General features: G+C 40.1%; 1 protein-coding gene across 2 annotated transcripts in view; it reads left to right on the top strand.

The window, feature by feature from the left end:
- Window positions 1-24,029, top strand: part of LOC132891657 (MORC family CW-type zinc finger protein 3-like) — a 92,885-nt gene that overhangs the window by 24,342 nt on the left and 44,514 nt on the right. Inside the window, exons 6-8 of one of the 2 annotated variants that reach the window (XM_060929448.1) lie at window positions 3,869-4,016; window positions 7,603-7,731; window positions 7,877-7,996. In XM_060929448.1, the coding sequence (XP_060785431.1) occupies window positions 3,869-4,016; window positions 7,603-7,731; window positions 7,877-7,996 (397 nt within the window). The remainder of the gene's footprint in view (window positions 1-3,868; window positions 4,017-7,602; window positions 7,732-7,876; window positions 7,997-24,029) is intronic. The other variant, XM_060929449.1, reaches the window with a different exon arrangement.

Genomic DNA, 24,029 nt, shown 5'->3' with positions numbered 1-24,029 from the left:
TTTGGCTGAGCTCCCCTTGACCATCTTATCATCTTTTGTATATAGTGTAGTACACAATGCAGAAAAATGTTTTCAACACTATTTTCTACAGTTTTTTCATACCATACCACTTGAACACTTTAACCTTGAACACTGTCACGTCCATACACATTTGTGCTCTGAGTGTGCAGTGCATGCTGAAGACTATTACGCGCAGCACATGCCACAAGGACTAATGCAAGGACTAATTACCATGCACTTGTTCTGGATTAGAGCACAATCACCATGCACACTTAGAAGGACTCTGAAAACACTGAAAAACTTTGAAAAAACTCTGTATAGTCCTATAGGGCTCAGGATGCATCCTTTGGGTGGTCCTGTTTTGAGGATTTGAGAAGATGAGGTATACTTTTGCATCACCTGCGATCTGCCTGTTAGAAAGCCAAAGATCCATTTACCCAGGAAGATGCTCAGACCAAGGTCTCTGAGTTTAGTGAACAGTTTGGAGGGGTCTATTGTTTTAAAAGCTGAGCTAAATTTAGTGAATAACAAACTTTCATAGTTTTCTTGCCTCATGCCTAGGTGTAACAAAGTAGTATGGAGATTGTACCTTATGGCATCATGTGTGGCTCTGTTGGACTTCCCCAGCAGGTCCTCTTCTATTGCACTAGCTTGTGGTTAATGCTTGTGACATTGCTAAAGGAGTTTAGGTTTATTTCTAGAGCAACATCAATATGCACCCTGTGTGATTGTTTTTTTTTTTTTTGTAGCCTGCTATTATTCTCAGTCCTTTGAACATACTTCTGGTGTCATTCTGTAGGAAATAAGATTCTGGTTTGGCCTTGGAGCCTTCTTTAACCCATTTCACTGTTCTCCTCAGGCCATGGTACACTTTTTAATACTGGATTGTAGCTCCTGTTTTGAGCTTTGTGTTGTCGGCATTGGTGTGTTTTGAGTGTGTCTGCTTTATTGATCCAAGATTTCTTGTTGGGGTAGGTTAGTGACAGATAACTCTAAATAAAGATTGTGGCCAATCTTTACATGGAAGAAGTGGAACATAAAGCTTTGACCACTTTTTCAGGAGTTGCTCCCAGCCACTGGTTCAGATATGTGGATGACACCTGGGTTAAAATCAAAGCCCATGAAGTGGAAGCCTTCTCTAAACACATCAATGCAGTGGATATCAACATCAATTTCACTCGGGAGGACATAAGTGGGAATAATCTAGCCTTCTTGGATTGTGATGTACACATTAGACAAGACAGAAGCCTTAGCATCGAGGTCTACCGGAAACCCACACATACGGACCAGTACCTACTCTTCGACTCTCACCACCCACTAGAACACAAATTGGGGGTCATTAGGACCTTGCAACACAGGGCTCAGAACATCCCTACAACGGTAGAGGGAAAAGAGAAGGAGCAGAATCACATCAGGAAAGCACTTCAGAACTGTGGGTATCCCAACTGGTCTTTCTTCAAGAGCAGAAAAAGGAACATAACGGACAAGGAGGATAACAGAAACAAACGCAAGAACATTGTCATTCCCTACATTTCTGGTCTATCTGAGAAACTCAGGAGAATCTTCTACAAACACAACATTCCGGTACGTTTCAGACCCAGTAACACCCTGAAGCAGAAATTGGTCCACCCTAAGGACAGAATACCCAGACACAAACAGGACAACGTGGTGTATGCAATTCAGTGCAGTGAGCAATGCACGGACTCGTATATTGGTGAAACCAAACAACCGCTTCACAGGCGTATGGCTCAACACAGGAGAGCCAGTTCCTCAGGCCAGGACTCTGCTGTCTACCTTCATCTTAACAACAAAGGACACTCATTTCAGGATTGCAACATACGCATTTTAGCCAGAGAGGATCGTTGGTATGAGCGAGGAGTTAAAGAAGCCATTTTTGTCAACCTGGAATGGCCATCACTGAACAGAGGTGGGGGTCTAATGGCCTTTTTCCACTACCCTTTTTCAGCTCACTTCAGCTCGCTTCAGCTCACTTCAGCCCGACACGGCTCGCGTTTCGACTATCTAAGAACAGCACGACTCAGCTCGCTTCAGCCCTGCTCAGCACCCAAAACTCGCACGGTTTTGGAGTGGGGCTGAAGCGAGCCAAACCGAGCTGAGTGGGGCTAGGGGCGTGAGGAGACACTCCCCGTGCACTGATTGGTGAGGAGGAGTGTCCTCACATGCCCACACACGCCCCGCGAGCACGCTGGGATCTGTAAACACCGTAAACCTGGAAGAAAAAGAATTATGAATTACGAGAATTTCTGAAGCCTTATGCACCTCGCCTCATCTATACGCTCTTGCCAGTATCTGTTGGCGTTGTCGGTGACAACAAGCCACAGCACCAAGACCAGCAACACTAACGACTCCATGTCCTCCATGTTTATTGTTTACTCTCCGGGTCGTGAGACTACCGCTTAAAAGGTCACTGATGTCACTGTTTGCGCTGCCTAACGACATCACGTGATGTCCACCCACTTTCGCTAACTCCACCCAATGTGTCCACCCACTTCCAGCCAGCACGGTTCAGCGCGGTTGTAGTCGAAATGCAACTCCAACAGCCCCGCTCAGCTCGACTCAGCCCAACTCAGCACGGCATGGCTCAGCCCAACTCAGCCGTGTTGGTAGTGGAAAAGCGGCATAAGACATAATTTATCAGCCACCTACAATGCAGTCCTTGGCACACTTCCCAGACAACTGAATGCACACCAAAACCCAGCTGTTTTCAGTGACTCACAGGAGGACAGAGAGAATCAGCATTCCATTGATCACCTTAACGGGCAATCCATTGATCACCCTAACGACTCTCGAGGCCATTCACATTCAGCCCCCAGTGACCCACACCAACAGGATGACTCAACGACACCTTAGATGAGCTTTTCATCCACGAGAGGATAAATACCTGATACTCCCTACCAGTCAGACAGAACTGAAGAAGCCTTTCGGATGAGAGGTGAAATGTCTTCAAGAATCTTCAAGCAAGTCCAGTTGCTCTCTTTTACCACCCACAAATAAGGGAAATGTACTGGTATGACAGAACAGTATGGGGTGCAGAACTGTACCTCTCTGTTGATGTTTATCTTCTACCTAGGTTCCTGAAATTAAGCACAGCCATGCTTATTCTGGTCTATTCTCCAGCTATGTGATTCACTGTTGTTAACAACTTGTAGAATTGTCGTTTTAGCTATAGGAGAGGAGCACAGATGTCATCTCCATTAATTAGATGTAGGCTATGTCAATTAGTTGGGTCTCGTTTCAAGCATTACAACTTGTGATGTAATTGTATTTCCCCTAATGTGGTACAACCAATATTAGGTACTTGCATCATCAATATCTAAATAAGAAAGTAATGCAGTGCCCTTAATAATCAGCCTACCTCATCACTTGAATGTGATGCCATGACTATCTTCAGAAAAGCTAACTCTAATTGAACTCTGCTGGCCACCATAGATGTGGTAGCATGTTTTGTGTACAAAGGAGGGAATATTTGGAGTTGAGTTCAAAGTGTAAAAAAAATGTTCCAGTGTTGTTGAACTTTACTGACTTACTTGCTAGAGCTCCAGTCTTGACTAATCTTGTCTATAATAATAATAATAATAATAATAATAATAATAATAATAATATGCTCTAACAGTATAGATAATGAGATCTAAAAAAATATATAGATGTGAACACAATTTTATTTATTTATTTATTTATTTATTTATTTTTTACAAAAATTTCTAAATAGGGTAGCCTACTATTATTGAAACAATTATTGAAAGTGAAAATCAGAGATAAACTTCTATCTTGTTTTGAGGGCAAAGAGCAATAATGTGGTTTGGCACCATAAGTTTGTCCTTTGTGTCCTCCAATTATTCTGCTGCAGAACCCCTTCAGAAGAATTAGAATTTGACTTCACACAGGACCGCTATGACATCCGGATCCCTGTTGACGTGTACAAGAGCACCAGAGAGCCAAACAAGCAACAGCTGGAGGGTTGCATGGAAGTGCCTGAGAGTGAATATTCACTGCGGGTGAGAATTTAATGAGCAAATACTGATTATTGAGTTTGTTGTAGTTCACAAACTTGCTGAGATAACAGGTGTCTTTTTCAAAAAGCGAGATTTCAGAATTAACCAGAGCTTGCCTTTCATAATTTTTTGGTTAAAGATGAAATTCAGATCTGTTTTCATTTCTCATTCAAATGTATGGTCTGATACTATTCTGGAATGCAAGATTAAGTAGAGTTAATTAAAGCATGCCACACTAAAAAAAAACAACATGGGTGTCTGTTACATGAACCTAAGTCTAACATGTAACGGTTGACATTTAGGTCACTCAACAAAATTGTTTCTGGCTAAGTTAACACATTTTACTTGGGTGGAAATACTTTCCATAATTTTATTACGTTCACTGAGCAAGTTATTTTTTTGAGTGCAGCAGCAGTGAATCTAATCATATGATTGATTAGTTTCCAAAATGTCATGTCTTATTAAAATAGAGCAGGGCTATTTATCTAAATTTTACAAGGTCCAGTAACATAAAATGGTGTGCTTACAAATTTCTGGATAAGCAACTAACATGAATGAAGGACAACTGTAGTTACCTTTTTAATGCTTAACTATTAAGGCTTAATTTCTGACTATAAATACTGTCAGAAAAATACTGGAGGTTTATTTTTTTTATTTTTAATGGGGGCTTCACATTAACTCTTTTAACTAGCAGCATGGACTCTGAAAAGATGAGATATCTGTTCTGAATGTGAAGCATGGTGAATAAATAAACACTTCTCTGGCCATTCATCTTTTAGATATCGAGTTTTCATGGTTGACTTTTCTTGAAAAACAGGGAGTATAAATAAAATTTAAAAATCTGTGGAAATCAGCACACACTCCCCTTTCAGTCTCCAGCTCTGCAGCGAGATTCTGAGTCCGTTGCAGTGTTGCCAACTCTTGTCCCAGGAACGTAGTTAATGCAATTTTAATGTCACTAAAATTCACCAAATAAAATCTCAGACTAATTTGCATATTAATTTAATCACCATGATAATTTAAATATTGAAATGTGTTACATGAAGAAGAAGAAGAGGAAGAAGAAGAAACCTTTATTTGGCACATGCACACTTCAAGCACAGTGAGATCCATCCTCTGGATTTAACCCATCTGAAGCAGTGAACACATGCGCACACACACCCAGAGCAGTGGGCAGCCATACTACAGCGCCCGGGGAGCAATTAGGGGTTAGGTACCTTGCTCAAGGGCATTTCAGCCCAAGGCCACCCCATGTTAACCTAACTGCATGTCTTTGAACTGTGGGGGAAACCGGAGCACCCGGAGGAAACCCAGGCAGGAAACCCACGCAGTAGTAAGATTTAGCATTTCACTGCACATACAGTGGTGCTTGAAAGTTTGTGAACCCTTTAGAATTTTCTATATTTCTGCATAAATATGACCTAAAACATCATCGGATTTTCACACAAGTCCTAAAAGTAGAGAAAGAGAACCCAGTTAAACAAATGAGACAGAAATATTATACTTACTTGTTTATTTATTGAAGAAAATGATCCAATATTACATATTTGTGAGTGGCAAAAGTATGTGAACCTTTGCTTTCAGTATCTGGTGTGACCCCCTTGTGCAGCGATAACTGCAACTAAACGTTTCCGGTAACTGTTGATCAGTCCTGCACACCGGCTTGGAGGAATTTTAGCCCATTCCAACATACAGAACAGCTTCAACTCTGGGATGTTGGTGGGTTTCCTCACATGAACTGCTCGCTTCAGGTCCTTCCACAACATTTTGATTGGATTAAAGTCAGGACTTTGACTTGGCCATTCCAAAACATTAACTTTATTCTTCTTTAACCATTCTTTGGTAGAACGACTTGTGTGCTTAGGGCCGTTGTCTTGCTGCATGACCCACCTTCTCTTGAGATTCAGTTCATGGACAGATGTCCTGACATTTTCCTTTAGAATTCACTGGTATAATTCAGAATTCATTGTTCCATCAATGATGGCAAGCTATCCTGGCCCAGATGCAGCAAAACAGGCCCAAACCATGATACTACCACCACCATGTTTCACAGATGGGATAAGGTTCTTATGCTGGAATGCAGTGTTTTCCTTTCTCCAAACATAACGCTTCTCATTTAAATCAAAAATTCTATTTTGGTCTCATCCGTCCACAAAACATTTGTCCAATAGCCTTCTGGCTTGTCCACATGATCTTTAACAGACTGTAGACAAGCAGAAATGTTCTTTTTGGAGAGCAGTGGCTTTCTCCTTGCAGCCCTGCCATGCACACCATTGTTGTTCAGTGTTTTCCTGATGGTGGACTCATGAACATTAACATTAGCCAATGTGAGAGAGGCCTTCAGTTGCTTAGAAGTTACCCTGGGGTCCTTTGTGACCTCGCCGACTATTACACGCCTTGCTCTTGGAGTGATCTTTGTTGGTTGCCCACTCCTGGGGATGGTAACAATGGTCTTGAGTTTCCTCCATTTGTACACAGTCTGTCTGTCTGTGGATTGGTGGAGTCCAAACTCTTTAGAGATGGTTTTGTAATGTTTTCCAGCCTGATGAGCATCAGCAACACTTTTTCTGAGGTCCTCAGAAATCTCCTTTGTTCGTGCCATGATACACTTCCACAAACATGTGTTGTGAAGATCAGACTTTGATAGATCCTTGTTCTTGAAATAAAACAGGGTGCCCACTCACACCTGATTGTCATCCCATTGATTGAAAACACCTGACTCTAATTTCACCTTCAAATTAACTGCTAATCCTAGAGGTTCACATACTTTTGCCACTCACAGATATGTAATATTGGATCATTTTCCTCAATAAATAAATGACCAAGTATTATATTTTTGTCTCATTTGTTTAACTGGGTTCTCTTTATCTACCTTCAGGACTTGTGTGAAAATCTGATGATGTTTTAGGTCATATTTATGCAGAAATATAGAAAATTCTAAAGGGTTCACAAACTTTCAAGCACCACTGTATATATGATTGGGTAATCGCAACACAAGAGCTGCTCCAGAAGCAGAGCTAGTTGTTTAGTGTAGCTGAACTCCACAGCCATTTTATCTGCTCTCATATCTCAGATTTACCTGCTTTTCAAGTAAGTGGTTCAGTCCTCTGAGAAAGACACTTTGCCAGGTTTGCATTTACACCATGTTTTACAAGAAAAAAATGACCATCTTAACTGTAATTGGAAAATCGGTTAGTGTTCTCAAGACTCTGGTAGTACTAATGAACAGTTTAAAATGTGCATAAGTTAGCACTTTAAGACACAATGCGAGTTTAATAGTGGTATATGAACAGAGGAAATTTGTTGAATTCCTACAAATTTTATTTACTGAAAGAAAAAAAGTTATCCAACACCACCTATCTCTGTGTGAAAAATGTATTGCTCCCATTAATTACTCAATTAACCAAATTTAATTGATAATTTTATTCAATTAGAGTGGACACACCCAGTCTTGATTACTGCCAGCTGTCAGTAACAATGTTGAGAGTGCCAGCTCGAAGCAGCCTGCAAACATTTAACCTTTCTTTCTGTAAAGGACCCTGAGTCAGTATGTAGACAAGTTCGTATGTTTATTTTACTCTTGTGTCAGGCGTACTGCAGTATCCTGTACCTGAAACCAAGAATGCAGATCATCATTCGAGGGCAGAAGGTGGAAACTCAGTTTGTCACTAAACGTCTAGCAAATGTCTTAAAGGACACATACAAACCTGCCTGTCTTGTATCCTTGTGATAAATATATTAGAGAAGTAGAGCATGAAAAAAGCTAGTGATAAACAAGTACTACATATGAAATAATTAAAATAATTTAATAAATTTAAATAATTACATTTTGAATACTATGATCCTTAAGTTCTTTGCCTCAGAAAAAGAAAATAACAGTCACCTTTGGCTACAACACAAAGACAAAGGAGCACTACGGCATCATGATGTATCACAAAAATCGCCTCATCAAAGCCTATGAGCGTGTCCCCTGTCAGCGCAAGGTGAGTTTGTTTAACAGTTTGTTGAATCCTTAATGTGTCTGATGATTTTTCTACATAATCAATTGGCTGCATATAGGAATGGAATGGTGGTAGAGAATAGGCGGATGAACACAGAGAGATATAAATGAAAATCTGTACACTCACTGTCCCCTTTATTAGGGACACCTGTCCACCTGCTCATTCATGTAAGTCAGTCAGCCAATCATGTGGCACAATGCATAAAATCATGCAGATACAGTATCTCAAACAAGCAATCATTACCACCATACAGGGCAGAAAAGCATCTCAGAATGCACAGCACATCAAATCTTGAGCTAGATGTGTTATAACAACAGAAGACCACAGCTCCACACTTGTCAGACAAGAACACAAATCTGAGGCTACAGTGGGTAAAGGCTCATCTAAACTTCGAAGCTGCAGATTGGAAAAACATCACCTGATTTTTTTTTTTAATTTGTTAGTTTCTTCAAATATTCATCTGACCAGTTTGGTCAATCTGTTCCCACTGTAGCCTGAAGTGTTACTCTATTATTACTGAATAACTACAATGATATGAATAAAAGGTGAATGTAGTTATGAGGGAAATGTAATTCTAGACTTAGTAAAGGGGCTTGGAAGTTAGGGTTACTATGCAATTTGAGGGTGTTTCTGCCTATGCAAAAAATATTAACTTGGCACCCAGTGTGGTTTACTAAGCTTGAAAGTAATTGAAAATGGTGGCTCCTTTTGCAAAATAATATGGCCAAATGGCACATTTGTGGAAGCTTTTTTTTTTTTTTGCCACTTCGGAAAAAAAAATCCAAAACATAGTGTCAGGTTTTTGCAGGCAGCTGATGGATGCAATTGCGAGGAAGAGTGTGCGTGAAGCAAACTGGCAAACAAATCCAAATCAAGATCCACAAATACAGTTAAGGGTCAAGCGAGGAGCAATCAGAATGTCAAAGGCAAGGCAGAAATCAGAGTCTGGAAAACATGGACAAGCTAAGTCAAAGTCAAGGAGAGTCAGCACAGAGGTCAGGTAAGGCACACCGAGTGATACTCTGCAGTGGGCAAACTGAGGGACTGTTGTTAAATAGTGTGCGGTGATTGTTGGTGGTTGTAGTTTGCAGCGGCCGTAATTGAAGACTGCCACGAACTCCGGGCTTCAGTGTCCTGCACAAGTGCTGATGTGACACACAGCAATGTTAAAAATGTAAAGTAATTTAATTTAATCTTAAAATGAAGATGAAGGATGTCAAAATAATGTGAGAGTTTCTTGAAATTATGACTTAGCAGTACAGCTACACAGTAAATCTCATAAAGGTCTCATATTTTCATGCCTGCCATGGACAATTTCCCTTCAGACCACCAAAGGACAACTTGATTCAGTATTTAAATCTCTTCTTCTCCATTATGACTTACTTCCTGTTTTGCTGCACATGTTATGTGTTTTCTCCTGAGTAGTACCCTATATAATCTTTGCACTTCTTCCTGTTTGTTGCTGAGCATTGTGATTATGTTTCCATGAATAGTGTGTTTCTGTTAAGCTTGCTTTGCCTCACCTTGCTTTGCCTTGCTTTGTCTTTGTTTTGTCTTTCAGCTTAAAATAAAAGTACGTCTGCATTTGCATCTGACTCCTGGGGAAATTGTTACGCAGTCATTATGTAAATATATGTTGGCCAGTTGCTGTTTTGGTTTGGTGCCTGAGAAGTTCCTCTCCTTGCACACTGTGCATTTTTGTGCTCATAAATTAATGAATAACATACTCCATTTCATCCAAATGCTAACTAAATGCAGCAGATATGATTATTTGATCTATAACAAATAAAAACAAGCCTCTGGGCCGTATCACCCTCTAGTCCACCAAGTATTAAAGGTGGCCTCTCCACCACCATAAGGTGTCCTAACAATGTGAAGGGGGATGGTGGATTGTCAGGACATGCTGTCTTCACCAAGAGTCCAAGATCTACTAGTCTAAACAGAAAGACATCAAAAGAAAATGAGATTTTAAGTTGACTAGGCATCTGTAACCAATAGGTTACTGGGTTAATTAAAAAAATTGTAATGGACCAGTGAATCTGGGACTTTGACTAGGCAGGCAAAGACAAATTTCCCACTTTGACAACTACACCCTTTCAGCAAGATGGAAGACCAGGGTGTCTCCTTTGTGGTGATCGTCCTGTGACTTGTGAAGCTACGAGCTTCAGTGCATGTATTAAGCTTTATTCAACTTCACAAAAAAATATAAACACAAGGAGTCAAGGGTTGCAAAATTTTGTAAACAGTACTGGCCCAAGGACCCATGAACATTTAATGCTTGACTATTGTGGATTTTCCTCAACCGATGAGTATGCATAATAATAAAATAATAATAATAATAATAATAATAATAATAATAATAATAATAATAAGTTAAATTTATATAGCGCCTTTCAAAAAACCCAAGGACGCTTTACAATTATAGACAAAAAAAAACTAAAATAAATAAAAAATAATAAATAAATAATTAAAGCCGCAAGCGGCCTCGACGGGCCCTCGCGCCAGCGGCCAAGGGGGGCGGGGGCATGCGTCCCCGCGAAAAACCTTCCACAGCTTCTTCGGCAAGAGACATTACTCCCGCAATGGCGACAAAGAACAGAATTGGACACATGGCAACGATAGGGTCTCGCACTGTACGGTGCTCGGGCCCTAATAATAATAGCGCCCTAATAAGGGTCTTGTAAAGAGTTTGCTTGCCAAGTTTGACAAATCAGAAGCTGCAATATCATTTTTGCCATAACCAGCACCCCCAGGGGCGAAAGTGCACAAAATTAGGCGTACATGTCAGGTGAGCTATGAAGAGTTTGCGTATGAAGTTTGATGACAATTGAGTAAATAGAAGATGAGATATAGATTTTTGAAGAATAAAATTTTTGGTTTTTCCCATGTCAGTAGGTGGCGCTATGCTGTACATGAGCGATTATGAGTTGGAAAAATAAGTGTCTACAACAGCAACGCACTATCACAAGGTAGTGGTGTGAAGGAAAAGCATTATGGAACTATTAACCAAAAACCCGTTTTGGAGCAATTGCGTCGGCCAAAAACAGCGCCCCCCATGGACGAAAATTCCCAAAATGTGGTGTACATGACATGGGAGGTAGGAAGAGGGTGGCCGTGAAGTTTGACCAAATTTGAGGAAAGACTGGAATTTTTGCCCAAAAATAGCGCCCCCAGTGGCGAAATATCACAGAAAGGGGGTAACATGTCAGAAGCCCAATGTGTGATCTGCGTGTGAAGTATGAGCAGTTTTGAGCAAGTAGAAGATTTGTTATGAATTTTTAAGCATGTAAAATGTTGCATTGAAAATTGATTGATGTATAACTTCTGAATGGTTTATGCTACGTGAAACCTATTTAATAACTTTTGTCAGCCATGTCTGTAGATGATGTGTATCAATTTTGGTGACATTCCTATGAACGGTCTAGGAGGAGTTGCGCCGTCCTCGTGGCCATGCATTTCGCACAAAAGTGAAATTACCTCACTTCCTGTTGGGCGTGGCTAATGCATTGGCATTACATTTTTGTCCGGCTTAGTGAGATACATATGCGTACCAAATGGCATGCCACTACTACAAACTACATGGCAACCAGGCACCTTAATGCGGGAGGCCAAAATCACAACGAGTTAGGGGGCGCTATAGAGGCCCTGAGGCCCGCCTGGATCTGGGCTTCTGGTTCTCAGTAGCGGTGGCAGTCTAAGAAAAAGGAGCCAAATTTCGTGCGTTGTCGACCATGGCAAGCACCCCAATAAGGGTCTTGTAAAGAGTTTGCTTGGCAAGTTTGACAAATCAGAAGCTGCAATATCATTTTTGCCATAACCAGCACCCCCAGGGGCGAAAGTGCACAAAATTTGGCGTAGACGTCAGGTGAGCTATGAAGAGTTTGCGTATGAAGTTTGATGACAATTGAGTAAATAGAAGATGAGATATAGATTTTTGAAGAATAAATTTTTTGGTTTTTTCCATGTCAGTAGGTGGCGCTATGCTGTACATGAGCGATTATGAGTTGGAAAAATAAATGTCTACAACAGCAACGTACAATCACAAGGAAGTGGTGTGAAGGAAAAGCATTATGGAATTATTTACCAAAAACCCGTTTTGGAGCAATTGCATCGGCCACAAACAGCGCCCCCCATGGACGAAAATTTCCAAAACGTGGTATACATGACATGGGAGGTAGTAAGAGGGTGGCCGTGAAGTTTGACCAAAATTGAGGAAAGATTGGAATTTTTGCCCAAAAATAGCGCCCCCAGTGGCGAAATATCACAGAAATTGGGTAACATGTCAGGAGCCCAATGAGTGATTTGCCTGTGAAGTATGAGCAGTTTTGAGCAATCAGAAGATTTGTTATGAATTTTTAAGCATGTAAAATTTTGCATCGAAAATTGATTGACGTATAACTTCTGAACGGTTAATCCTACGTGAAACGTATTTAGCAACTTTTGTCAGCCATGTCTGTAGATGATGTGTATCAATTTTGGTGACATTCCTATGAACGGTCTAGGAGGAGTTGCGCCGTCTTCGTGGCCATGCATTTCGCACAAAAGTGAAATTACCTCACTTCCTGTTGGGCGTGGCTAATGCATTGGCATTACCTTTTTGTCCGGCTTAGTGCGATACATATGCGTACCAAATTGCATGCCACTACTACAAACTATATGGCAACCAGGCACCTTAATGCGGGAGGCCAAAATCACAACGACTTAGGGGGCGCTATGGAGGCCCTGAGCCCCGGCCAAGTTTGGGCTTCTGGTTCTGAGTAGCGGTGGCAATTCTCGGAACTGGTGCCAAATTTCGTGCGTTTTCGCCCATGGCAAGCGCCCCGAAAATGGCCCAACAGCGGAGAAAAATAAAGAAGAAGAAGAAGAAGCCGGAAGAAGAAGAAGAAGAAGAAGACGGAAGAATAATAATAGTGAACTCTTACAAGAACAATAGGGCCTTCGCCCATAGGGCTCGGGCCCTAATAATAAGTCCACCAAGTAGGGGTCAGGATGTAATTCCCGTGGTGTAGCAGCCACAGTCCCACCAAAAGGCACAAGAAAACAAGTCCCACATCTCCAGCACCGCCGCCGGCAGCGACATCGCTCGAACACCACACCGTGGATCCGCACAGCGAGCAGAGAAGCTCTGCCACGCAGAGCGCTGGTGTGTCCCAAACCGCCTGCACAGCCACCGCCACACCACCGAGCAACATCGCTCAGAACATCACGCCAAGCGTTAAAGTGCAGAGCGCTGGACAACCACGATGTAAAATGAGCAGCGAGCTCACTGCAGTCCACAGCTGGGAGCACAGGCATCGCCCACGGCGAACCAAGGCCTGGAGGGAACCAACGCCCAGAACTAGGTCCGGAGCTACACCACAACTGGCGGAGAAAACACTCAAACAAACATCAAACTACACAAACACACACAAAAAAATAGAAAAATAAATAAAATAAAACAAAATAAAAAAGCTTCGGTGAGAAGCGGCAGCCAGAACACGCACGACGTACTCTCAACCGGAAACGGAAACGAAAAAAAAAAACATGGAAGTAGGGACAGCTTCATTGGCCAAAGTCCGTAGCGAATTCTGATTGGTTAAGTACTTTGATGGCGTTATTACACTCAAAATCTGAGTGCGAGCTGAAGAACACTGAGCATAAGAGTGAGAGAAATAAATTAATTTGAGAGCAAGCAGGATTAAATTCAGTGCACATACACTTTTTAAACATAAAAAAGAATTGCCACATGAGCAGCATGTGCACAGTTTCATATTTGAACAAGGCAAATTCATTTGATTGATTGATTGATTGATTGATTCTGAACAGTAAAGAAGATATAAAAACAAACAAAAAAACAACAAAAAATAAAAATAAAAATGCAATCATCAAAACATTGTCATAAACAAACAGAATAGTGTAGCCACAAGGCAATAACATAATAATGTTTGTAAAGGATTAAGAAGAAGTAAATAACTTATCAAATCCTATCCCTCTATACCACCATTAATCAAATGTCACTTTCCACCATAATAAACTATATATACACAAAAGAAAGCAAAATCAACAACAACAACAAAAAACATACCAACATGGTATAATATCGACCAAATCAAATCATATGTACAAATACTTATGTTATGCATACAATACATATATACAGTACATACATATACACATACCTATAACTATACACATCCATATGTACACAGACACCCATATCATAATTATGCATATTATGCTTATATATTATATACAATTATGCATATATACAAAAATACTCACTTTTTATATATCAGTATGTACCCATACCCACATATATACACTTATCAATAGCATGTTATTGTAATTCCTCCTCCCTATACCTCATAAAGATCTGTTCCTTATACCTTTTTTTGAACTGGTTTATAGTTGTACATTTCATGAGCTCCACATTCAAACTGTTCCATAGCTTTACTCCACAAATAGAGATACTGAACATTTTTAACGTTGTCCTAGCACTGCGAATTTTAAATTTCAATTTCCCCCTAAAATTATAGCCCCCCTCTCTATCCAAGAACATTATTTGGATATTCCTTGGTACTTTATAATTCCTTACTTTGTACATTACTAAGGCAGTTTTATATTCTATAATATCCCTGAATTTTAAACATTTTGAATTTAAGAATAGTGAATTAGTATGATTTCGGTAACCAGCACTATGAATTATTCTTATAGCTCTTTTTTGAAGTAAAGAATGCGGAGTGAATTATAGTCCAGGACGTGCTTAGCTTTACTCAACACAGATATGCTTCTTGATAGTTTCATTAGTATGTATTTTATATGTGATTTCCAATTAATTCTATCATCTATTATTACCCCAAGAAATGTATTATTAGAAACTCTTTCAATATCAACACCATCTACCTGTACATTTATTGCCCTATTTATTTTATAATTATTAAATAACATGATTTTTGTTTTAGACAGATTTAATGATAATTTATTTCAATCAAACCAACTTTTTAACCTGCACAATTCTGAAGAGATTATGTTTTCTAACTCATGTAAATTTGTTCCAGAACAAAACATATTTGTGTCATCTACAAATAATACCATCTTAAATATCTTTGATACATTGCACATATCATTTATATAAAGAATAAACAGTTTAGGACCCAATACTGACCCCTGAGCGACCCCACAATCAATATTCAAACGAGTTGAGACAGAGTCACCCAACTTCACAAATTGTGTCCTGTTGCTCAAATAACTTTTTATCCAATTTAATACAACTCCCCTTATCCCATATTGTTCCATCTTATTAATTAATATATAATGATTAATAGTATCAAAAGCTTTTTGAAGATCAATAAATATCCCAGTGACATATTTCTTATCATCTATAGAGTTACTGATTTCTTCAATTGATTCCATTAGTGCCAGCTCTGTTGATCTATTTGCTCTAAATCCATATTGACTATCACTGAGTAGTTTGTATTTTTCAATTAATTTATCTAATCTGTTATTGAATAGTTTTTCAAGAATTTTGGAGAATTGAGGAAGTAAGGAAACAGGTCTGTAATTTGTGAAGTTGTGTTTGTCCCCAGATTTATACAATGGAATTACTTTTGCTGTTTTCATATTGCTTGGAAATGTACCGGTTTGAAATGACAAGTTACAGATGTATGTTAATGGTTTAGAAATCCCCCCAATAATAGTTTTCACTAGTTTCATATCAATATCATTACAATCTGTGGATATTTTATTACTACATTTATTAACTATATCAATAATTTCTTTCTCATCGACTGGTGTAAGAAACATAGAACAAGAATTCCTCTTTATAATATTATCTATACAATCATAATTTGTTACTGGATCAGAGATATTTAGAGCTAATCTTGGTCCAACCTTAACAAAAAAATTATTAAAACTATTAGCAACTAGGGCGGCACGGTGGTGTAGTGGTTAGCGCTGTCGCCTCACAGCAAGAAGGTCCTGGGTTTGAGCCCCGGGGCCGGCGAGGGCCTTTCTGTGTGGAGTTTGCATGTTCTCCCCGTGTCCGCGTGGGTTTCCTCCAGGTGCTCCGGTTTCCCCCACAGTCCAAAGACATGCAGGTTAGGTTAACTGGTGACTCTAAATTGACCGTAGGTGTGAATGTGAGTGTGAATGGTTGTCTGTGTCTATGTGTCAGCCCTGTGATGACCTGGTGACTTGTCCAGGGTGTACCCCGCCTTTCGCCCGTAGTCAGCTGGGATAGGCTCCAGCTTGCCTGCGACCCTGTAGAAGGATAAAGCGGCTAGAGATAATGAATGAATTAGCAACTACATCCATGTTATAATTTTCAATACCATTGTCATTAAAGTATTTAGGGTAATGTATTTGTCCAGAGCCATCTTTAATAATACTATTTAATATATTCCATATTCCTTTAATATTATTTTTATTATTATATATTAATTTACCATAATAATCCTTCCTACATCTCCTTATGATACTCATTAACTTGTTTTTATATTTTTTTATATTTATTTTCTGCCTCTTTGGTTCTTAATTTAATAAATTCTCTATATAGAGTGTTTTTCTTCTTACAGGCATTTTGTAATCCCTTAGTAATCCAAGGTTGGTCATTATAGTTTTGTTTAGTACTATATTACTTCAGTGGGCAATTTTTATCATTTAATAATTTGAATATACTTAAAAAGTTATCATATGCTCCATCAATGCTATTCTCTATATAAACTGATTCCCAGTCTTGTATTAATAAATCATTATTTAATGCCAACATGGCTTCCTCAGTCCTAACTCTTCTATACTTAAGTTTATGGTCTGTCACATTTCTCTTATGATTACAGTCATATATTGTAAAAACTGGTAGATGATCACTAATATCATTGATTAATATTCCACTTATAATGTTATTATCTATATCATTGGTAAATATATTATCTATTAAGGTAGCACTATGGTCAGTAATTTTGGTGGGTCTGGTAATTTTTGGGTGGAGAATCATACTGTACATGGTATTCATAAATTCCTCAGTCATACTGTGCTTATTAGGGTTCAACAGATAAATATTAGTATCCCCACAAATGAAGATAACTTTATTATCTACTGTAAATGTCTTTTCTACCCAGTCCTTAAACGCCTCTATACTAGTTTCTGGCGCTCTATATATTTCTACTTTTTTCAATATTAATTTCGATAGTTAAACATTCTAATAAGTTATCAATCACCGTTGTCATACCATCTATTAACTTATCATTCAAATTACAGTCCACATACACCGCCACTCCTCCTCCACCTTTATTTTTCCTGTTTATATAATTAAATTCATATCCAGCCAGTTCAAAATCCACTCCTTTCTCCAGGTCAGTCCAGGTCTCCGATATCCACCTGCAAGCAGCAGCAGGGGCGCAGATAGGATTTTTGAACTGGGGGGGGGGGGGGACTGAGCTGTCAGCAAATGATTCCATTTTGTGTAAATGCATATATACACCCACACACTGAAGCTTCAATATACATTAGAATTGTGAGTTTTCTAACTGAATGAACATTGGTAGACAAAGGCCTACCTGGTCAACACTAGCCATACATGATCAAATTGTTATTTGTCTGGTATGTTAATCACGCTACAAAACTTCATGTCTTCTGCATGTTTTATTTAAACATTTGCTGATCTCAGCAGGATGAAGAATCTCATCACAGAAACTTTAACTGTAACTTCCAACAAAAAGGGAATGTCCAAAAATTAATAACAAAATCAAATTGAAATGATTCACACTCGTGCCTTCATGTAAATGATTAGAAACATAAAATGTGTATGAAAACAGAAGTATAAACACTTGAACAACAGATTCACACAAATAAAAATAAAAAGTATTTTTTCCAATAAACAAAACTGATCGAAAAAAATTTTTTCCCTCTTCAGCCAAACAAATTTACCGTCTCGAAGCAGACTCAATAGGTCCCAAAAACATCTATCCACCGCTTCCCAGTTTAAAAACTGGGACATCATGGAACATGGAATTCGAAAAAAATGGACAGTTAATGAAATGAAACGAAAACCCCAACGTTTATGCTGGTAGATGCTAGATTTCAATGCTTTTCCGACTTCAAACTTCGAACTTACGAGTACAACTGAATGCACCATTAGTCATAGCAGAAACACCATTGTGATCAAATGGATGAGCTGTGCAGTGTTATTAACCGAGAATTACGTGGAAAACTGAACACCTTGCTTTCACAACTCTGCAAGGATCTGCTCCAGCCTTTCCCCTTCTTGAATCGGTGTAATGTGGATTGATCACTGACGAGGCTACTGCTGCTGCCATTTCAACTTTGTGCTGCAATGTAAGTTAGTCTAACTAACGGAACATTAATCCTCACTTTTTCTACCTATGTTTGGCGCCTTACGTAGGGAGGGTGGGTGGGGGGGACAGATAGGGGTCACTATAAATCTGGGGGGGACATGTCCCCCCGTCCCCAGTGCCATCTGCGCCCTTGAGCAGCAGTGTTTACAGTTTAATGACTTTGTCACTAGATTTAGCGACCTTTTGACCTTCCCTAGTGACTAGCGACAAATATTGTGACTTCTCACAACATTGGCAACCTCTATTCACCTTTGCAAGTGTAGCGAGTGCAAATAGGCACTGCGCCTTTAAGAGATGAGAGTTTCATGAACGCGCTTGGGTGTGCAAGAGCAGCGGGAGAGATAGAAAAAAAGCTGGATTGAGCGCTCTGGTCTGCGTGGTAGCTAGGCGAGAGCTACACTGTGCTAAAGATTAAATAAAGTAAAGTTTAGAGAACTGCATAAGTGAGTCGGACAGTCACATTCTAACACATATCCTGTGGATAATGGAGTTCCTCAGGGCAGTGTATGCAGCCCTCTGTTGTTTAGTATAATGATTAATGACATATTTTTAGACATAGACGTTAATATTGGAAAATCTTTGTATGCAGATGATGGAGCACTGTGGGTCAAGGGCAGAAATTCAGCTTACATTAGTTCATGAATACATTAGTACATGAATTCAGGCAGCAGTCAGTCTTGTGGAGAATTGGGGCACTAAATGGGGCTTTCGTTTTTCAGTAGAGAAGACACAGGTTATATGCTTTACCAAGAGAAGAAACATTCCTCCTGTACAAATTACCCTGTATGGACCCTTTTCACGTGACGTCACGACAAACGCGGCCGCCATTTTGGACATGTACTACCAGTAGTTTAGCACAGCCAGCATTGAGGAACGGCAGCAAAGAAAGTGTTTATTTTCAGCAAGACTTCCATCATGCCACTATATTGTTGTGCACCTGGATGTAGTAACCATCAGCAAACAAGGCAAGGGTTATCATTTTATCGGATCCCGATGGAGAAGATGGATAGCGGCCATTAACAGATTGGCAGCCCTCGGCATACCAGCGCTTGTGCAGTGACCACTTTGTTGGAGGTAAGACGAATAAAATTAGCCAGAAAAGGCATTACATTGCTGTTAACATTCTGTGGCGGCGAGTGTGTAACCAAATAGGCTAAAATAACCCATTGTAACCTCTTTGTTCTTCTGTAGTAGCTATTAGCTAACGACATTAGCTAGCGTTGTGTTCCTTTGCTGTTGGTAGACTGTAGGACAGATCAGAGGCAGTGTTCTACAAACAGCGCTTAATTTGAGGGGGAGCAAGCCGGAGCGCGCTCCGGAACCTCGGGCGTTGGCTCCGGCAGCTATTTACACTGGATCCAGTGATCCGACACCTCTCTTGACTATGTAACAAAAAAAAAAAAACGATTGTCTTTAGGCTTGCCATCCTTCCACTTGCGAGTGGTAAGTGATCTGCGCTGGGATCACACACACACAGCGGCTCAGTCCCGAATCGTGGCTCGTGCACTTCACTCGCGCGCTGTGTGAGCTGCGCAGGGCCGGAGTGCGCACCCTCCAGAGGGCACTCGCTGTTCAGGGCGGAGTGATTTGGAGCGCAGGATGCCTGCGGAGCCGAGCGTATCCGTGTATTGGTGTTGCTGTGTGCAGACGAATCGCGTATTGGTGTTGCTGTGTGCACACTAATCGCTTTTAAAAACGTTAATCTGATGATCCGCTGATACGGTCTAATGTAAACATGGGCTAAGTGTTCAAAACAAGAGGAACATGTATTTGTCTCTTAAATCCAGGCCGTTCCCTGTAATCTCTAACAGCGGTTGGAGAAAGTAATGGCAAATAGTGAGTGCACAAACCATAGAAGGGAAACTGTACACAGCGCCAGGGCAGTGTGATGGTATGTCTACTTTTAGATTGTGTTAGCTTATCAATGAACACACTCATCACTCGACGAGTTTCACGGCTTTACGACAGATACTTAAATGTGTGTTAGGTATTATCGTTGCAGTCTAAGCAGTCATTGTAGCAGCTAGATGAGCGAGAACCGAAAGGGTCTGTGCCATAAACCGTTATTTCTGTATGCCGTTGCTAATGTGTCGTTACTGTTGTTATTTCTCCCTCTGCTCGCCCTGTAAATGCCCTACGTCGCTGGATAGCGAAGGTATTTTCTGCATCTCGCTCCTTTTTCTTGTATGTTCTCCGTTTGTCGCCTTCCTCGCATTCAAACCAATTCGAGCCGAAGTCCGCTACATGTCCAAAATGGTGGTCGCGTTTACGAAGGTCACGTGACTGAAAAGGGTCTATAGGCAGCCACTCAAACAAGTGGAGGTAGTAAGGTTTTTAGGGGTTTGGATGGATTGCAAACTGACTTTCAAGGATCACATTCAGAGAATAGTTATTAAGTGTAAAAAGGTAGTAAATATACTTAGGTGTCTAGTGGGAAGTGATTGGGGTGCCACTATGATGTCACTTAAACAGGTATATATTGCACTTATCAGGTCTACATTAGATTATGTATGTATAGCATATAGATCAGCAGCAAAGACACATTTACTGAAGCTTGATGCAATTCAAGCACAGGCATTACGAGTGTGCAGTGGGGCATTTAAGACCTCATCAGTTCCAGCTCTTCAGGTAGAAGCAGGGGAATTGCCTTTGTCCTTAAGACGTCAGCAGCTGGCTATGGTGTACTGGACCAACTTACAGGGTCATAAAGAGGCTCATCCTACCAAGTACATTTTAAATCAATGTTGGGAACATGGTAAGGCAGATTTTAATAGTTTTGGGTGGGTCGGGAATGGTCAGGCTGAGGAACTTGGCCTAACTGAGTTGACCCACAGTTCTATGGTACCTCTACCGGTTATTCCACCTTGGCTGTTTATTATGCCTATGGTGGATCTTGACTTAGTTAAAACGTGTAAGGATGCTGGGGAGGACAGTGATGTGAATTATTTGATTAATGTGCACATACAAAACAAATATCCTGAAGGGGTTCAGATTTTTACAGATGGCTCTAAAGACCCTGAAACAGGGAAGACTGCGGCTGCAGTCTTTATCCCAAAATATAACAAAGAAATATCAAAAAGGGTGTCTGACCACTTAGCAGTTTACTCAGTAGAATTATTTGCAATCTGTCTTGCACTGGAATGGATTGAAGAGGTTAAAACTAGATATAATGTTATATGTTCTGACTCTATGTCAGCACTGACCAGTATTCTACATGGCAAGTCAGTGTGTAGACCTGACCTACTGTACGATGTCCTTCAAAGTCTCTTCAGACTGCATCAGCAAGATATTCTGGTTAATTTCTTATGGGTTCCATCTCACTCAGGTATTGAAGGGAATGAGGTTGCAGACCAGCTTGCCAAAAATGCTTTAAAATTTGAGGCACAGTTTAATATCCCACTGAGTAAAGCAGAAGTTAAGACCATCATAGTCACTAAAATGCTAGGACTATGGCAGGGGCAGTGGGACAGGGAGAGTAAGGGCAGCTTTCTGCGCACTGAACAAAAAAAGGTTCCCACTAGAAGACAGGATACTTGGAGTCGGAAAGAAGAGCAAGTTATAACAAGACTTAGGATAGGACACACTAGACTAAATCATAACCTCTACATCAGTGGCAAGCATGCCACAGGTCACTGTGTTAACTGCAGGGCAATTCCATGTAAATGTCAACCTCACCATGCAAAAATAAAGCAACATGTAATACATCAAAACCACTCTGGGAGATATCGCCTAGGCCTGTATTTTACAGATGTGAATAAGTTGAACCAATTTGTCACAAGAATTGTTCCCTTCGCCTTAATATGTCAGTCTTTCTTTCTTATAATGTAAAACCCAAGCTAAAATCAACTTTGATCATGTACAATTCTATATTATTGCCACAAGCCACAGAAATGTATGCTAAAATCCACAAAACAGCAAAACAATAGCCATCCTAAATATTATTTAAGAACTTTGATAGTTTTAGCTGATATTTAGAGAGTTTTTCAAAGGGTTATGGTGGTTAAATTGCTGATTTTCTAAACATATGCCATGTCTATTTCAGACGCGTCACATCCATAACGGAATTTCGTCACATCCATAACGCTGACTTTTCCTTCCGAAACTCTGCATGAAATACAAAATATTTTAAACAAATTTTTTAATATTCACCTTGGACCCCTCTATCAAATGGATATCTCCATTTCGACATTAGGTTTACAATTTCACAGAGTTTGATAAAAATGTACAGTCACCCAAGAAAAGTGATACTTTTTCTGTCACATCCATAACGCATCTTTTATTGGCATTTTCTGGCATGTCCTAGATGTACTATGGGAATTGTTCTTGTTCTATCACTTCTCCAGTATGGTACAGCTTTAAAATATGCAACACCTGTTTAAATACTGGGAGACAATAAAACATGCACTGGGTCATTTGTTGCCATTTTGAGTTCAAGTGTCACGTCCATAACGCTGGAATTGCTCTGCAGCGAAATGGAGACTGTTAGACATGTTTTGTTAGAATGCCAAGCATACAGTAGACAGAGAAGCGTTCTACTAGAAGAGGTTCGAGAACTAGGGGAGACCAGTCTCACTCTTGAGAGATTATTTGCCTTTTCAGTACCATCAGCTTGGAGATTTGTTCTTATGTTCCTGAAGAATACTGGCATTTTTGACAGGATTTAGTTAATTCTATTTATCTTTTTTTTTTGTCACTCCTCCATTGAATTTCCACACCTCATTGCAATGTCGCAATAATACAGATGGTGGCGGTAATGCACCATAGTGGATGCCAACCGCCAATAAATCGGAAAGAAGAAGAAGATGATGCATAAGTGAGTCCATACGTTTGAAGTTGGTACCACAGTTACTCTTATGTTTGCATTTTCTTTGATAGTGCGAGCACCGAAGTGGGCTGCCTTTAAGTTAACTTTTCCCATTAGCTTTACAAAGTGGCGTGGAGATGCACGGATAGGCTACACGGGTGAAGACGCCTGGAAGAGCGTAAAGGTGTGAGTCTAGTGCAATTGTTTATCATCCAGGTCGCTTGAAGTAATAGAAAAGTTTTATTTTGTCATAGTTTCGTTTGGTTAAGTGAGTGCTACCCAGAGGAGAGCTAACAGTGGAATCCCGCCACCCTGCTGTACTACCATGAGCAGTGTTGTGGAGATTTTTAAAGTGGGGGTACGCGATTCGTGATGTCATCGATTTGATATCATGTCAGAAGCGGTAGCCTTTGTTTGGTCACCTATATTTGGTATGAATGATTTGTATAAATGTTACGTTCTTTTAACAACACAAGAGGGCACAAGAAGACACTTTTTTTCAGACGTTTTTATGTGTGCAATTTTCATTCGTGTTTGTCAGTACAGCCCAACTGTTATGGCGAAAAGCCGCGGTTTATTTTGTCTCCAATAAATATGCCGAAATGGCTAAAGAGGAACAAATTCGCCTTCTCCTTCCGAATGCATCGTCGTAGACAGCACCACTCTGCTGCTGGAACTCAACATAAACCTTGCATAGGTTTAACATGGACTATCAGGCGTGAAGCCAAAATATTGGAAATTATACACAAACACCTTTGTTCATGTTCGATTCATGTTCATTTGAGCCGAGCTGCATTCGGAATTCGATATTTTTACTAGCCTACTTACTGCCGTGGCAACAGCTACAGCATGTGTCCAGAAGTTCAAAAAAGTCACATCA

This window comes from Neoarius graeffei, chromosome 9, assembly GCF_027579695.1.
Source record: "Neoarius graeffei isolate fNeoGra1 chromosome 9, fNeoGra1.pri, whole genome shotgun sequence".
NCBI lineage: Eukaryota > Metazoa > Chordata > Actinopteri > Siluriformes > Ariidae > Neoarius > Neoarius graeffei.
This window is presented reverse-complemented; position numbering and strand designations above follow the sequence as displayed.